At 42.6% G+C, this 16,937-nt stretch overlaps 1 protein-coding gene across 3 annotated transcripts in view; it reads right to left on the bottom strand.

Moving 5' to 3' along the window:
* The window catches only part of Armc9 (armadillo repeat containing 9), a 183,580-nt gene that overhangs the window by 139,325 nt on the left and 27,318 nt on the right, over positions 1-16,937 (bottom strand). For all 3 annotated transcript variants that reach the window (XM_045147325.1, XM_045147327.1, XM_045147326.1), the window contains exon 8: positions 14,466-14,623. In XM_045147325.1, coding sequence (XP_045003260.1) covers positions 14,466-14,623 — 158 coding nt within the window. The remainder of the gene's footprint in view (positions 1-14,465; positions 14,624-16,937) is intronic.

Below are 16,937 nucleotides of genomic sequence, written 5' to 3'. Positions count from 1 at the left end.
CGGTTCCCCAGGTCCCACGTTAGCCAGATGCACAAGGGGGCGCACGCGTCTGGAGTTCGTTTGCAGAGGCTGGAAGCCCTGGCGCACCCATTCTCTCTCTCTCCCTCTATCTGTCTTTCTCTCTGTGTCTGTCGCTCTCAAATAAATAAATAAATAATTTTTTTTAAAAAGTACAAATAATAGGCCTAAGTAAAGTCAGGGGAAGAGATTGAGTAAGGAAAGGTAGAGAGAGGGCTAATCAAAATCTAAGAGGATATAAGTAATTCATATGGAAATCTATATTTTTGGACAATGGGACACACAGGAGCCATAGATTGTTATTAGAAAAATTTCAGTGCCAGGGATGGGATACCTTCCAGTGAGTTGTTGGCCAGGGAGGTCCCTGATGCCCCCAAAATATTACAGGCCATTGTTGAGGCCCTTGGTTTCCCACCAGGAATAGTTAGTAAGACCCTATTGCTGAAGACTCCACATTCATGGGCTGCAAAGTCACTGTGAAATCCTGCTGGAACTGAACTGAAAACCTCCTCCATATAGACAAGCTGACAGAAAGCTGGAAAAAGCTACGCTGCATGCAATTCAATGGGAGAGAGAGAAATCACCAGTGGAGATACCCAATAGTGGATACTGTGTGGCACATCTGTTATGGGGAAAACCAACCGCCCTCTAATTTGACTGTAGGTCTGCTCCATGGGAGGGAATACATCCCTGATACTGAAAACCTACAACAGGGGAAGGCATGAGCCCTAGGAGTGTAATGCCTGCTGCTGTCTGGCTAAAAGTATATACTATGCTTACCAATCTGCCCAGTAAACACTTCTCTTAATGTTCATACCCATATATTAATGCTACTCTCCCTTTTGGTTAGAGAACCTTCTCTTCAGATGGCAGTGACCTTGAGATGACTCAGAAGTCACCATGGTGCTAAAAAGAAGTGACAGAGGAGTGCTCAGCACTGAAATATCTCAATCACACCTTCCATGGCTCAGGGTCCATTGTGGAAGAGGTGGAGGAAAGAATGTAAGAGCCAAAGGAAGGACAGGACTCCTTACAATGTGCTCCTCCAGACACAAAATGGCCTGGATATCCATGACCTCACAGTGCCTGACACTACCTACACAAGACCATCGTAATAGGAGGAAAAGATCATGACATCAAAATAAAAGGGAGACTGATTGAGAAGGGAAGGGGATATGATGGAGAGTGGAGTTTCACAGGGGAAAGTGAGGTGAGGGAGGGAATTACTATGGGATATTGTTTACAATTATGAAAGTTGTCAATAAAAAAAAAGTGTACAAATAGAGGCTGGAGGGATTGCTTAGTGGTTAAGGCACTTGCCTGCAAAGCCAAAGGACCCAGGTTCAATTCCCCAGAACCCACATAAACCAGATGCACGAAGGGGTGCATGTATCTAGAGTTCATTTCCAGTGGCTAGAGGCCCTGGCGCGCACATTCTCACTCTCATTCTCTCTCTCTGACTCTAATAAATAAATTTTTTTAAATGTACAAATACCATACTCTCCCCCAAATCCTACCCTTCCCCAACAAACCAGTCCCTAGGGGCATTCTGGGGTGAGGATGCAGCTTCGCTGGTGTCGTGCTTGCCTAGTGTTTGCAGAGCACTGGGTTCACTATCCAGGACTGCATAAACCAGGTGTTGTGGCACATACGTGGGAGGCTGGGGCAGGAGGATCATAGATGTGAGCCAGTCTAAGATACATAACAAGACTATTTTTTTTTAAATATTTTTTAAAAATTTTTTTTGTTCATTATTTATTTGAGAGTGACAGACATAGAAAGACAGAGGGAGAGAGAGAGAATGGGCGTGCCAGGGCCTCCAGCCACTGCAAACGAACTCCAGATGCGTGCGCCCCCTTGTGCATCTGGCTAACATGGGACCTGGGGAACCGAGCCTCGAACCGCGGTCCTTAGGCTTCACAGGCAAGCGCTTAACCGCTAAGCCATCTCTCCAGCCCAAGACTGTTTTAATAAATCAAAAACAAAAACAGGGCTGGACAGATGGCTTAGCAGCTAAGGCACATGCCTGTGAAGCCTAAGGATCCAGGTTTGATTCTCCAGATCCCACGTAAGCCAGATGCACAATGGCAGCAATGCATCTAGAGTTCGTTTGCTGTAGCTAGAGGACCTGGCATGCCCATTCTCTCTCTCTCTCTCATAAATAAAAAAATAAATCTTAAAAAAAAAAAAGAGCTCTGTCCATTCTGGGAGGTCACTCAGAGACATGAGGGTCCCATCTAGGGTTAAACCTATGTTATTCTGCATCCACTACCAGAGAAGCCCTATAGTATTAAAACACAAACGTTCTTTTTTCATCCTATATTTTAAATTTTTTGTTACATCTGTTCCTTTTCTTTTTCTTTTTAAATTATTTTTGTTTATTTTTACTTATTTATTTGAGAGTGACAGACAATGAAAGAGGCAGATACAGAATGGGTGCGCCAGGGCTTCCAGCCACTGCAATTGGACTCTAGGCGCATGTGCCCCCTTGTGCGTCTGGCTAACATGGGTCCTGGGGAATCAAGCCTCAAACCGGGTTCCTCAGGCTTCACAGGCAAGTGCTTAACCACTAAGCAATCTCTCCAGCCCTTTTTTTGTTTTTTAATATTTATTTATTTTCAAGAAGAGAGAGAATATGAAGGGGCTTCCCAGGGCCACTAGCCACTGCAAACGAGCTACAGATGCATGTGCCACTTTGTGCATCTGACTTTTATGTGGGTATTGAGGAATCAAACCTGGGTCATTAAGCATTGCAGGCAAACACCTTAGCCACTGAGCCACCCCTCCAGCCATTTTTTTTTCTTTGTTTTTTGAGGTAGGGTCTCACTCTAGCCCACTCTGGAGTCCCAGGTTGGCCTCAAACTCACAGTGATACCCTTACCTCTGCCTCCCAAGTATTGGGATTAAAGGTATGCATCATCATGCCCTGCTTATATATGGTGTTTTTGTTTTTGCTGTTTTTTTTTTTTTTTTTTTTTTTTTTTGGAGATAGAGTCTTGCTCTAGCCCAGGCTGACCTGGAATTCATTATGTAGTCTCAGCTGGGCATGGTGGCACACGCCTTTAATCCCAGCACTCAGGAGGCAGAGGTAGGAGGATAGCTGTGAGTTCAAGGCCAGCCTGAGACTATATAATGACTTAAATGACTTTTTTTTTGGTTTGTTTTTTGAGGTAGGGTCTCACTCTAGCTCATGCTGACCTGGAATTTACTATGTAGTCTCAGGGTGGCCTCGAACTCACAGCTATCCTCCTACCTCTGCCTCCTGAGTGCTGGGATTAAAGGCATGTGCCACCCCACCTAGCCATCTATGCTATTTTTTTAAACTTACTTTATTTGAAAGCAGAGAAAATAGCAAGAGAGAGAGAATGAATAGGTGTATCAGGGCCTCTTGCCACTGCAAACAAACTCCAGATGAATGTGTCACTTTGTGCATCTGACTTTATATGGGCACTGGGTAATCAGACTCAGGTAGTTAGGCTTTGCAAGCAAGCGTCTTAACTGCTGACCCATCTCTCCAGCCCGATGCTATTTTTATCACCAAAAATAAGTAAATAAATCCTTGGACTGTGATGCCTGGAATTTGGATCCCAGAATCTATGCAAGGGTCTTCTACTGAAGGTCAGGAATTCTGTAAGATCAGGGGCCACCTAGCCTGGTACACACAGCACTAAACAAGATGGAAGGTGAGGACTGATGCTTAAAGTTGCCTTGATACTCCACACGCTGTGGAACATGTACACCTCAAGAGAAAAGACTTTTGGTGATGGATAAAACATCAAAATTTACTAATCAGTTTTTGGCTTTGAGAGGGATGGAGGCTCTTTTGGCTCTGGATGGGTGTTAGTTAGGGTTAGGGCAGAGGACCCACAACAGTCACTGTGACTCCCAAGCAGTGGCTCTGGAGTCCACTGTCATGTGGCTCAAAAAGCAATGACGAGTGCAGACATGGTAGAAGGGCAAGTTAAACAGCATTTCAGTTTTAGAGAAAGTAGAGCAGGACTGGGGATATGTCTTAGTGGTTAAGGTGCTCGCCTGTAAAACCAAGTGACCCAGGTTCAGTTCCCCAGTGCCCACACAAAGCCAAATGTACAAGGTGGCACATGTGTCTGGAGTCTGTTTGCAGTGGCTTGAGGCCCTGGTGCACTCATTCTCATTTTCTCTCTCTCTTTCTTTCCCTCTCTCTCTGCTTGCATCTTTCTCTCAAATAAATAAATTAAAATATTTTTTTTAAGTGAACTATAGCCGTGCGTGGTGGTGCATGCCTTTAATCCCAGCACTCTGGAAACAGAGGTAAGAGGATCGCCATGAGTTCAAGGCCACCCTGAGACTACATAGTGAATTCCAGGTCAGCCTGAGCTACAGTGAGACCCTACCTTGAAACACCAAAAAAAAAAAAAAAAAAAAAAAAGAAAAAAAAGTGAACTGTAAGTTGAGTATGTACCTCAGTAAAGAGTACTTACTTGGTACACACAAGACCTTGGGCTTGATCCCAAGTACCAGATACATACCAGAATAAACAAAGGCTTTTTTTGTTTGTTTGCTTGTTTGTTTTTAAGTGAAACACTAAATTGGTTCCCATTATAGTCAGGAATAGGATGAAGATGCCCAGGATGACATCATTCAACAATGTTTCATAAGTCTTAGCCAATGTACTAAGGGAAAAGAAGAAAAGAACACAAAGTTAAAATAAATGAGAAAAAGCAAAAGATAATAGGACTATTCAGGGTGACTAAGTTCTTAAAAAAAAAAAATCACTGACATGAGCAAAGCTCAGAGCAGAGACGACTGGGGAGATGGCGCCGTGCTTGTTTGCAAAGCCTGCTTACCTGGGCTCACTTCCCCAGGACCCACATAAAGCCAGGCACACAGAGTGGCGCATGCACCTAGAGCGTGTTTACAGTGGCAAGAGGCCCTGGCATGCCCATGCTCGCCATCTCTTTCACTCTCTCAAGTAAATAAATAGAAATTTAAAAACATAAGAAAAGTAGCTGGAAATCAAGTCAATATGTGAAATTCAGTAGTTTTTCTATTGGAAGAAAAGCACTCGCTCTCAATTTTTTTGGGGTGGTGGTTCTGAGATAGGGTCTCACTCTAGCCCAGGCTGACCTGGAATTCACTATGTACTCCCAGGGTGGCCTCGAACTCTGCGATCCTCCAACCTCTGCTTCCCAAGTGCTGGGATTAAAGGCATTGCCTGGCCTGACTCTCAATTGTTAACAGGTTTTCCTGTTGCCAGGCAACTTATCATTTGTGAACATTAAGAATAAGACATCCGATGAGACTTCCGGTTAAGATGGCGGCGTAGGTACCACGCCAAAACAGCCTGGGGGGGGAAAGACCAAAATAAACTCAGCAAAATACACACTTTTACTAAAAAGTGAGGTGTATAGGAAGTTGAGGCGGCAGCGGAGAAGTGGAAGAGTTATAGAGCATCCAGAGCCTGCACAGCCGGGAACAGCGGCTCCGGGCCGCTCGGCTACCCGCCGCAACCGCGGAGCGGCAGAAAACCGCCGGTCTCTCGACTCGAGCCGCAGGACAAGCCAGGTGTGGGATTTTCCCCTCACACCGCGCTCTCCGCAACTCGGGAAACGTGAGGGGAGAGCGGCAGCGAGCAACGGAGGGAGGAGCAGACCGCGAGGTAAAAGCACACGATACAACCAGAACAGCCGCGGCTCCCTCCCCTCCCCTGCCGCCTGAACCCAGCTCCAGCGAACACAGCAGCGGCCCGGGACCCGGCCACGCCAACTTGGGCTGACGGCGGGACCCAAGCAGGAGCAGAATTTGGCAGCAACTTCAGCGGCTCCAGCACCGGTACCAGTGGCCCCAGCAGCAGCGGACCCAGGACAGCAGCGGCTTCGGGGTGAGCAGCAGCGGTGGACACGACAACGGCAGCTTCAGCAGTGGTGGGGGCTCCGGCGGAGGCACCTACAACAGCTGCAGAGGCGGCCCAGTTTGCCCCGTAGGAAAAGCCAGTGCCCAGCTCCAGAAACCAGAACAGCAGCCCGACGACCCAGGCAGCAACTTGACTGAGACCACAATCACCCAAGGTAACTGGGATTGCACCAGGGAAGGGTCTCACCTGGTCACAAGCTGACTTGGATACCTCAACAGACCAGAAATCTAAACCTCTTTGTTGATAGAGGATCTGGTCATTATAATAACTACTCTTGCATACATACTCGGGGCTGTTGTTGATGGAATGGGTACAGTGTTTAGCTAAATTTTAGAATCTACCAGTATATTATTCCACTCAGCCTGCTTGAATACTCCTATAGCAGGGAAACTCAACCCCTAAGAACATCTTTGTAGATACTCTGAGAGTCTTAAGAGCCACACCTAATACCTTAAGGTCCTACCCTGAAAATATTTTACACCAAATCAATTGATACAGCTAAGAATACACAGCTAGCTAGAAAATCCAAGCATTAACTTAATCCAAGATGCAAAAATATATACATTATAACACAAGAAACACTAAAAAGCAAGACGATATAAATCCACCTAAAAGTATTAATGCATCAGAAATGTCCTCCAGTGAGAAAGAGTTAGAGGAAATGCCTGAGAAAGAGTTCAAAAGAATAATTATAAATATGTTCAAAGAGGTCAAAGAACACATGAATACAACCAAAGAAGAAATCAAAGAGGAAATCAAAGAGGAAATCAAAGGAATCAAAGAAGAGGCAGGACACCAATTTAATGAAATAAAGAAGGCAATACAAGACATAAATAGAGAAATAGAAATAATAAAGAAAAACCAGTCAGAATTATTAGCAATGAAGAACACAGTTAATGAAATAAAAAACTCTGTAGAAAATCTCACCAGTAGGATGGATGAGGGAGAGGACAGAATATCTAAGCTAGAAGATCAGGTGGCAGACCTAATGCAGTCCAACAAAGAGAAAGACAAACTTATAGAAAAGTATGAGTGGGAATTTCAAGATATTCGGGACACTATGAAAAGATCCAATATAAGAATTCAGGGCATAGTAGAAGGAGAAGAATTCCACTCCAGAGGCATAGTAGGCATCTTCAACAAAATCATAGAGGAAAATTTTCCCCAAATTGGGAAAGAGGTGCCAATACAGATACAGGAAGCCTTTAGAACCCCAGCCAGACAAAACCCAGAAAGAAACTCTCCTCGCCACATTATACTCAAACTTCCAAACACACAAACCAAAGAAAAAATATTGAAAGCAGTTAGAGAGAAAAATCAAGTTACCTACAAAAGCAAGCCCATCAGGATTACAGCAGATTATTCAACACAAACTTTTAAAGCCAGAAGGGCCTGGAGTGATATATTCCAAGTTCTGAAAGATAACAACTGTCAACCAAGGTTACTTTATCCTGCAAAGTTATCCATCCAAATAGATGGAGAAATAAAGACATTCCATGACAAAAGCAGGTTAAAGGAATATCTGAAGACAAAACCAGCTCTACAGAAAATACTTGATAGAATCCTTCATGCTGAACAAAAGGAAAAGCACACATATAAGGAACCTAGAAAAAACCAGCCATACTCAAATACCAGTTAACAGAAGAGAGCACAGGTAGAACAAGTAACACACACACACACACACAAATGGCAAACATAAATACACACCTTTCAATAATATCTCTTAATATCAACGGTCTCAATGCCCCAACGAAAAGACATAGATTTGCAGACTGGGTTAAAAAGCAGGATCCTACAATTTGTTGTCTTCAAGAAACTCACCTTTCTACAAAGGATAGACATTATCTTAGGGTGAAAGGTTGGAAGACGGTGTTTCAAGCAAATGGGCCTAGAAAACAAGCAGGGGTTGCTATCCTAATATCAGACAGGGTGGACTTTAGTCCGAAGTTAGTCAAAAAAGATAAGGAAGGTCACTTTATATTGATTAAGGGCACACTCCAACAGGAGGACATTACAATCCTAAACATATATGCACCTAACATGGGGGCTCCCAAATTCGTCAAACAAACACTATTAGAACTAAGGTCACAGATAACACCAAACACGGTGGTGGTGGGTGACTTTAACACCCCACTCTCATCAATTGACAGGTCATCCAGGGAAAGAATAAACAGAGAGGCATCTGGACTAAATGAGGTCATAGAAGATATGGACCTAACAGATATATACAGGACATTTCATCCAAAGGCTGCAGAATATACATTCTTTTCAGCAGCACATGGAACATTCTCTAAAATAGACCACATATTAGGACACAAAGCAAATCTTAACAAATTCAGGAAAATTGAAATAATTCCTTGCATTCTATCTGACCACAATGGAATTAAACTACAAATCAGTAGCAAGAAAGGCTATAGAGCATACACAAAATCATGGAAGCTAAACAATACACTACTAAATGATGAGTGGGTCAATGAAGAAATCAAAAAGGAAATCAAAAAATTTATAGAGTCAAATGATAATGAGAACACAACATACCAAAATCTCTGGGACACAATGAAGGCAGTTCTAAGAGGTAAATTTATAGCCTTAAGTGCCTATATTAAGAAATTAGAAAGGTCGCAAGTAAACGACCTAATGCTTCGCCTTAAAGCCTTGGAAAAAGAAGAACAAGGCAAACCAAAAAGTAGTAGACGGGAAGAAATAATAAAGATTAGGGCAGAAATTAATGAAATAGAAACAAAAAGAACAATCCAAAGAATTAATGAAACAAAGAGTTGGTTCTTTGAAAGGATAAACAAGATTGATAAACCCTTAGCAAATCTGACCAAAAGAAAGAGAGAAGAGACACAAATTAATAAAATCAGAGATGAACAAGGTAACATCACAACAGATTCCAGAGAAATTCAAAAAATTATAGGGACATACTATAAAAGCATATACTCCACAAAGTATGAAAATCTGAAAGAAATGGATGATTTCCTTGATCTATATGACCTACCTAAATTAAATCAAAATGAGATTAATCACTTAAATAGACCTATAACAAACATGGAGATCCGAGCAGTTATCAATAATCTCCCAACTAAAAAAAGCCCAGGCCCGGATGGATTCACTGCTGAATTTTACCAGACTTTTAAGGAAGAGCTAACACCATTGCTTCTTAAGCTTTTCCAGGAAATAGAAAAAGAAGGAATCCTACCAAACTCCTTCTATGAGGCCAGCATCACCCTGATACCAAAACCAGGCAAAGATAGAACAAAAAAAGAAAATTACAGACCAATCTCCCTCATGAACATAGATGCAAAAATTCTCAACAAAATATTGGCAAACAGAATACAAGAGTATATCAAAAAGATCATTCACCCTGACCAAGTAGGCTTTATCCCAGAGATGCAGGGATGGTTCAACATACGCAAATCTATAAATATAATACATTACATAAATGGGTTGAAGGACAAAAATCACATGATCATCTCATTAGATGCAGAGAAAGCATTTGACAAAATCCAACATCCCTTCATGATAAAAGTCCTACAGAGACTGGGAATAGAAGGAACATATCTCAATATAATAAAGGCTATTTATGACAAGCCTACAGCCAACATATTACTAAATGGGGAAAAACTGGAAGCTTTTCCACTAAAATCAGGAACAAGACAAGGGTGTCCACTGTCTCCACTTCTATTTAATATAGTTTTGGAAGTCCTAGCCATAGCAATAAGGCAAGAGACACACATAAAAGGGATACAAATTGGAAAGGAAGAAATCAAGTTATCACTATTTGCAGATGACATGATTCTATACATAAAGGACCCTAAAGACTCTACTAGCAAGCTGTTAGAGCTAATCAAAACCTACAGCAATGTAGCAGGATACAAAATAAATACACAGAAATCAGTAGCCTTCATATATGCTAACAACAAACACACAGAGGATGAAATCAGAGAATCACTCCCATTCACAATTGCATCAAAAAAAATAAAATACCTTGGAATAAACCTAACTAAGGAAGTAAAGAATCTATACAATGAGAACTTTAAGACACTCAAGCGAGAAATTGCAGAAGACACTAGAAAGTGGAGAAACATCCCTTGTTCCTGGCTTGGGAGAATCAATATCGTGAAAATGGCAATCTTACCTAAAGCAATCTACACATTTAATGCAATCCCTATCAAAATTCCAAAGGCTTTCTTCATGGAAATAGAAAAAACAATCCAAAAATTCATTTGGAATCATAAAAAACCTCGAATATCTAAAATAATACTGAGCAACAAAAAAGAGGCTGGTGGTATCACCATACCTGATTTTAACCTATACTACAGAGCCATAGTAACAAAAACAGCATGGTACTGGCACAAAAACAGACATGTAGATCAGTGGAACAGAATAGAGGACCCAGATGTAAGCCCAAGTAGCTATAGCCACCTGATATTCGATAAAAATGCCAAAAATACTCATTGGAGAAGAGACAGCCTCTTCAACAAATGGTGTTTTGAAAACTGGATAAATATCTGCAGAAGGATGAAAATAGATTCTTCTCTCTCGCCATGCACAAGAATTAAGTCCAAATGGATTAAAGACCTTAACATCAGACCGGAAACTTTGAAACTGCTAGAGGAAAAAGTAGGGGAAACCCTCCAACATATTGGTCTTGGCAAAGACTTTCTAAATACAACCCCAATTGCTCAGGCAATAAAACCACAGATTAACCACTGGGACCTAATGAAATTACAAAGATTTTGCACCGCAAAGGACACAGTGAAAAAAGCAAAGAGGCAACCTACAGAATGGGAAAAAATCTTCGCCAGCTATATATCTGATAAAGGATTAATATCTAGGATATACAAAGAACTCAAAAAGTTAACTAATAAGGAATCAAACAGGCCAATCAAAAAATGGGCTAAGGAGCTAAATAGAGAGTTCTCAAAGGAAGAAATACGAATGGCATATAAGCACCTAAAAAAATGTTCTACGTCACTAGTCATCAGGGAAATGCAGATTAAAACTACATTGAGATTCCATCTCACTCCTGTCAGATTGGCCACCATCATGAAAACAAATGATCATAAATGTTGGCGGGGATGTGGAAAAAAAGGAACCCTTCTGCACTGCTGGTGGGAATGCAATCTGGTCCAGCCATTGTGGAAAACAGTGTGGAGGTTCCTAAAGCAGCTAGAGATTGATCTACCATATGACCCAGCTATAGCACTCCTAGGCATATATCCAAAGGACTCATCTCATTTCCTTAGAAGTACATGCTCAACCATGTTTATTGCTGCTCAATTTATAATAGCTGGGAAATGGAACCAGCCTAGATGTCCCTCAACAGATGAGTGGATAATGAAGATGTGGTACATTTATACAATGGAGTTCTACTCAGCGGTAAAGAAAAATGAAGTTATGAAATTTGCAGAAAAATGGATGGACCTGGAAAGTATTATACTAAGTCAGGTAACCCAGGCCCAGAAAGCCAAGCGCCACATGTTCTCCCTCATATGGGGATCCTAGCTACAGATGACTGGGCTTCTGTGTGAGAATGAAAATACTTAGTAGCAGAGGCCAGTAAGTTGAAAAGGAGACATAAAGGGTGGAGAAAGGAAGGGAGGAGGATACTTAATAGGTTGATACTGTATATATGTAATTACAATGATTGTAATGGGGAGGTAATATGATTGAGAATGGAATTTCAAACGGGAAAGTGTGGGGGTGGGGAGGGAGGGAATTACCATGGGATATATTTTATAATCATGGAAAATGTTAATAAAAATTAAAAAAATAAAATAAAAAAAAAAAAATATTCATAAAGAAAAAAAAAAAAAAAAAAATAGGTTAACAAAGGATAACTATGAAAGAATCAATCATGCCTAACTTAGTAAACAAGCAAAAAATAAATAATATTAATATTAAAAAAAAAAAAAAAAAAAAAAAAAAAAGAATAAGACATCCTAGCACTTGGGAGACAGAGGTAGAAGACTACATAATGAATTCCAGGTCAGCCTGGTCTAGCGCAAGAAAAAAAAAAAAAAAGAGACAGATGAGCTGGGCATGATGGCTGTGGAGGTTTGTCCCCCATAAACTTAGGTGTTCTGAATGCCAGGTTCCCAGCTGATGGATATTTGGGAATTAATGCCTCCTGGAGGGAGCGTTGTTGGGGGTGGGCTTATGGGCTTTATAGCCAGTTTCCCCATGCCAGTGTTGGGCACACCCTCCTGCTGCTATGGTCCACCTTATGTTGGCCAGGGGGTGATGTCCACCCTCTGCTCATGCCATCGTTTCCCCCTGCCATCATGGAGCTTCCCCTCGATCCTGTAAGCCAAAATAAATCTCTTTTTCCCAGAAGTTGCTCTTGGTTGGGTGATTTCTACCAGCAATGTGAACCGGACTGCAACAGTAAAGTGGTACCAGGAGTGGGGTTGCTGCTAGACACCTGACTGTGTAGCTTTGGCCTTTTGGAGCTGATTTTCAAGAGGAATGTGGGAGGATTTGAAACCTTGGCCTAAGAGATGCCTTGCAGTGCTATAAGGACTGTTCTGGTCTGAGCTGCAAGACCTGAATGCAGTAGGAACTATGGACTGTGAGGTTTGGCTTATGAGGGTGAGAAAGAGCTTTGCTTGGACTGGGCTAGCAGTTTGTGTGAGAAGCTTGCTCTTGTGCCCATGTCCTGAGAAGTTGTGCAGGGTTGCTTTGCATAGAAATGAACTGGTGTGTGCAGAGGGATATGGCACAGAAAGAAAAATCTTTGAGTGAACTGTTGCCTGTTCAGCTGCAACTGAGAGATTACAACCTATGAGACTGGGCTAGCTGACCTGCGCTGGGGCAACAAGAAGAATGTAGACTCTTTTGAAGGGGCCTGAGTGCTCAAGGAGTCCTGTTTTAACCCCCCCCCCCCTGGATTAACAAGTTGGCACCCTACCTGGTATCATGGAGTATAAGAAATGCTGGAAAAAGGGTCATTGAGTTTGCAACACGGTCTTGTGTTTTGGAAATGGCCATGGGCAGTGTGAAGCAGGTTTGCTGGTTGCCTGCATAGAGATCCATGGGGCCATGAGGATGAACCGTGGCGTGCAGTGGAGACCCAGTGGAGATGCCGGGACCATGAAATGGCTGCCAAGGAGCTGCCGGCCCCGATGAAGTTTCCCAAGACTGTGAGTAGCCTAGCTGGAGGGGGGGAATTGGAATGCCAGAGACTTGTTGCTGGTTAGAATTATCGGACTTGAAGATTTGTCACTGGCTAGAGTTGCTGGACTTGAAGCTACAGAGTTTGATGTTTGCCCTGGTTGTTTTAAATCTTGTATTGGTTGAATGTTTCTTTGCTATGCCCAATGCCATCTTTTGCAGTGTGAATATTTATTTTGTGCCATTATGGTTTTTTGAGGTTATTTTTTGGTATTATGGCTCAGTTAAAAGATATTGGACTATGGGGATGTTTGAACATCATTGGGACTGATAAAAACTATGGGATTTTTTTTTTTTTTTTTGGTTAGAAATAATATTTATTATACCCTCCCGCCCATGTACAGATCACTTCACAGGAACATGTCAGTATTTCAAAACTATGGGACTTTTAAAGTCAGACTGAATGCATTGTATTTTACATCATGTATGGATATCAGTTTATGGGGACCAGGGGCGGAATGTGGTGGTTTGATTCAGGTGTCCCCATAAACTTAGGTGTTCTGAATGCCAGGTTCCCAGCTGATGGATATTTGGGAATTAACGCCTCCTGGAGGGAGTGTATTGTTGGGGGCAGGCTTATGGGTATTATAGCCAGTTTCCCCTTGCCAGTGTTGGGCACACCCTCCTGTTGCTGTTGTCAACCTTATGTTGGCCAGGGGGTGATGTCCACCCTCTGCTCATGTCATCGTTTTCCCCTGCCATCTTGGAGCTTCCTCTCGAGCCTGTAAGCCAAAATAAATCTCTTTTTCCCAGAAGCTGCTCTTGGTTGGGTGATTTCTACCAGCAATGTGAACCGGACTGCAACAGTGGCACAAACCTTTAATCCCAGCTCTCAGGAGACAGAGGTAGAAGGATCACTGTGAGTTTAAGAGGCCAGCCGGAAAGTATGCAGTGAGTTCCAGGTTATCCTGGGCTACAGTGAGGCCCTACCTTGAAAAACCCCAAAAAAAGAAAGAAAAAGAAAAAGGTAGAAATGTATGTGCACATGCACACATATATATGCCCACATACATACAAACATATACACTAAAGAGGAAGGTGGAGACAGCAATACATAGATTATGTGTTTGAAACATGGATAAAAGGATGCTAGATTGAGTGAAGTATCACTGTGGTCTCTGCACACTTGCTTTTTGAAACACAGGGGCAGGCTCCATTGGGGAGGGCCAAGAATGCGTGGTGGCGCATGCCTTTAACCCCAGCACTCAGGAGGCAGAGGTAAGAGGACCGACATGAGTTCGAAGCCATCCTGAGACACATAGTGAATTCCAGGTCAGCCTTAGCTAGAGTGAAACTCTATCTTGGAAAAAAAATCATAAAAACAAACCCAGGCTTTCTGTCCAACAGAAATCTACACAACACGGATGCTGCTTACCATCTTGCCACTGACAGTGGCCTCCAGAGAATCCACCAGCTCGGCTGTGACTCCGATGAGGTTGTGGTAGTCTGCCTGAATCTTGTTGTACCGCTTCAGGTAGGTCATGGACCGACGCTCAGCCTCTACCAGCTGCTGGTGGAGCTGCTGCAGCATTTCTAGGAAGACGGTTTAGATTGACTCATGCACACAAGGGCACGTACCTGCATTCTTCTCTGAGGACCGACATTCCTACTGTGAGAAGGCTTTGCCAAAGCAACGGACCAACACTATCATATTTCACACTTCTATTTCATGCTACATATATATATATATATATATATACATATATATATATATATATACACACACACACACATAGTGCTTTACAGTCACTAATTTTCCTGTTTCTCTTTAAAAATTTTTTTTTTGTATTTTATTTTTACTTATTTGAGAGATAGAGAGAGAGACAGAGAGAGAGAATGGGTATACCAGGTCCTCCAGCCACCACAAACAAATTCCAGGCACATATACCACCTTGTGCATCTGGCTTACATGAGTCCTGGGGAATTGAACCTTTGGCTTTGTAGGCAATCACCTTAACCACTAAACATCTCTCTCTTGTTTTAAATTTTTGTTTATTTGTCGGGCTTGGTGGTGCATGTCTTTAATCCCAGCACTCAGGAGGCAGAGGTAGGAGGATCACCGTGAGTTCGAGGACACCGAGACTACATAGTGAATTCCAGGTCAGCCTGAGCTAGGGTGAGAACCTACCTCGAAAAACAAACAAACAAAAAAAAAGTTTATTTGCAGCAGAGAAAGAGAGGAGAGATGGAGAGAATAGGCATGCCAGGGCCTCCATCCACTGCAGACAGACACATTCACCTCTTTGTACATCCGGCTTTATGTGGGTACTGGGAAATCAAACCCAGGTTGCAAGCACCCTAACTGCTGAGCCATCTCTCCAGCCCTTTCTCTCTCTTTCGAATAATAAAATTTTTTTAAACTTCAAATCTGGGCTTGAGAGATTGCTTAGAGGATAAGCACTTGCCTGTGAAACCTAAGGACCCCAGTCCGAGGCTCAATTCCCCAGAACCCACGTAAGCCAGATGCACAAGTTGGCATGTTTATCTGCAGTTTGTTTGCAGTGGTTGGAGGCCCTGGAGTGCCCATTCTCTATCTATCTGCCTCTTTCTCTGTCGCTCTCAAATAAACAAAAAAAATTTAAACTTCAACTTTTATAAATGTTTATGTACAGAGGTAAAATGTTCTATCCAAAGCTCATGCAAGGCCGGCTGTGACAGGGCACAGAGGTAGGACGACTGCTGTGAGTTCGAGGCCAGTCTGGAACTAGAGAATGAGCTCCAGATCAGCCTGGGCTAGAGTGAGACCCTACCTTTAAAAAATAGAAGAAAAAAGCTCATGAATTACCAGGCAATGAACTCCTCTTCTATTTAAAGTGTGTATGATGTGTGAACATGTTAGTGTGTGTGACTGCAGACACGAGTGTTCCACAGCATTCATACGGAGGTTGGAGGTCAACTATGGGTATCTGTGTGTTCTCACCACCCACCTTGTTTGAGGCAGTCTCTAATTTGTGTGCATCGCTGTGCCAGGCTAACTGGTCTCCAAGCTTCTGGGTGATTCTCCTGTCCCCACCTCCCTTCTCACCGTAGGTACTCTCGGTATTAAAAGGCAACTTTAAGTCACCTGGAGCAAACAGAAGGGCTCTAGTACTTGAACTCCTAGAAAATGTCCCCAAGCTTCTTCTAAAATATTAGATACATGGCTGGAGAGATGGGCTTAGCAGTTAAGGCACATGCCTGTGAAGCCTAAGGACCCAGGTTCAATTCTCCAGGTCCCACATAAGCCAGATGCACATGCCGCACCTGGAGTTTGTTTGCAGTGGCTGGAGGTCCTGGCATGCCTATTCTCTTTCTCTCCCTCCCTCTGTCTCAAATAAATAAATAAAAATCTTTAAAATATTCAACATAGGGCTGGAGAGATGGCTTAGCAGTTAAGCGCTTGCCTGTGAAGCCTAAGGACCCCGGTTCAAGGCTCGGTTCCCCAGGTCCCATGTTAGCTAGATGCACAAGGGGGCACATGCGTCTGGAGTTCATTTGCAGTGGCTGGAAGCCCTGGCGCGCCCATTCTATCTCTCTCCCTCTATGTCTTTCTCCCTGTGTCTGTCGCTCTCAAATAAATAAATAAATAATGAACAAAAAAATATTAAAAAAAAATAAAAAATAAAAAACTAAAATATTCAACATAGAGATTCACTCCCTTCTTTCAACCTCTTAATATGTTTTATATGTGTGTTATTTATTAAAGCACTTTGACTATTTTCTTTTTAAAAATATATTCTTTTGGGGCTGGAGAGATGGCTTAGTGGTTAAGTGCTTGCCTGTGAAGCCTAAGGACCCCGGTTCAAGGCTCGGTTCCCCAGGTCCCATGTTAGCCAGATGCACAAGGGGGCGCACGCGTCTGGAGTTC

This window comes from Jaculus jaculus, chromosome 4, assembly GCF_020740685.1.
Source record: "Jaculus jaculus isolate mJacJac1 chromosome 4, mJacJac1.mat.Y.cur, whole genome shotgun sequence".
Taxonomy (NCBI): domain Eukaryota; kingdom Metazoa; phylum Chordata; class Mammalia; order Rodentia; family Dipodidae; genus Jaculus; species Jaculus jaculus.
Note: the sequence above shows the minus strand (reverse complement) of the source record. Positions and strands in the feature narration are given on the sequence as shown.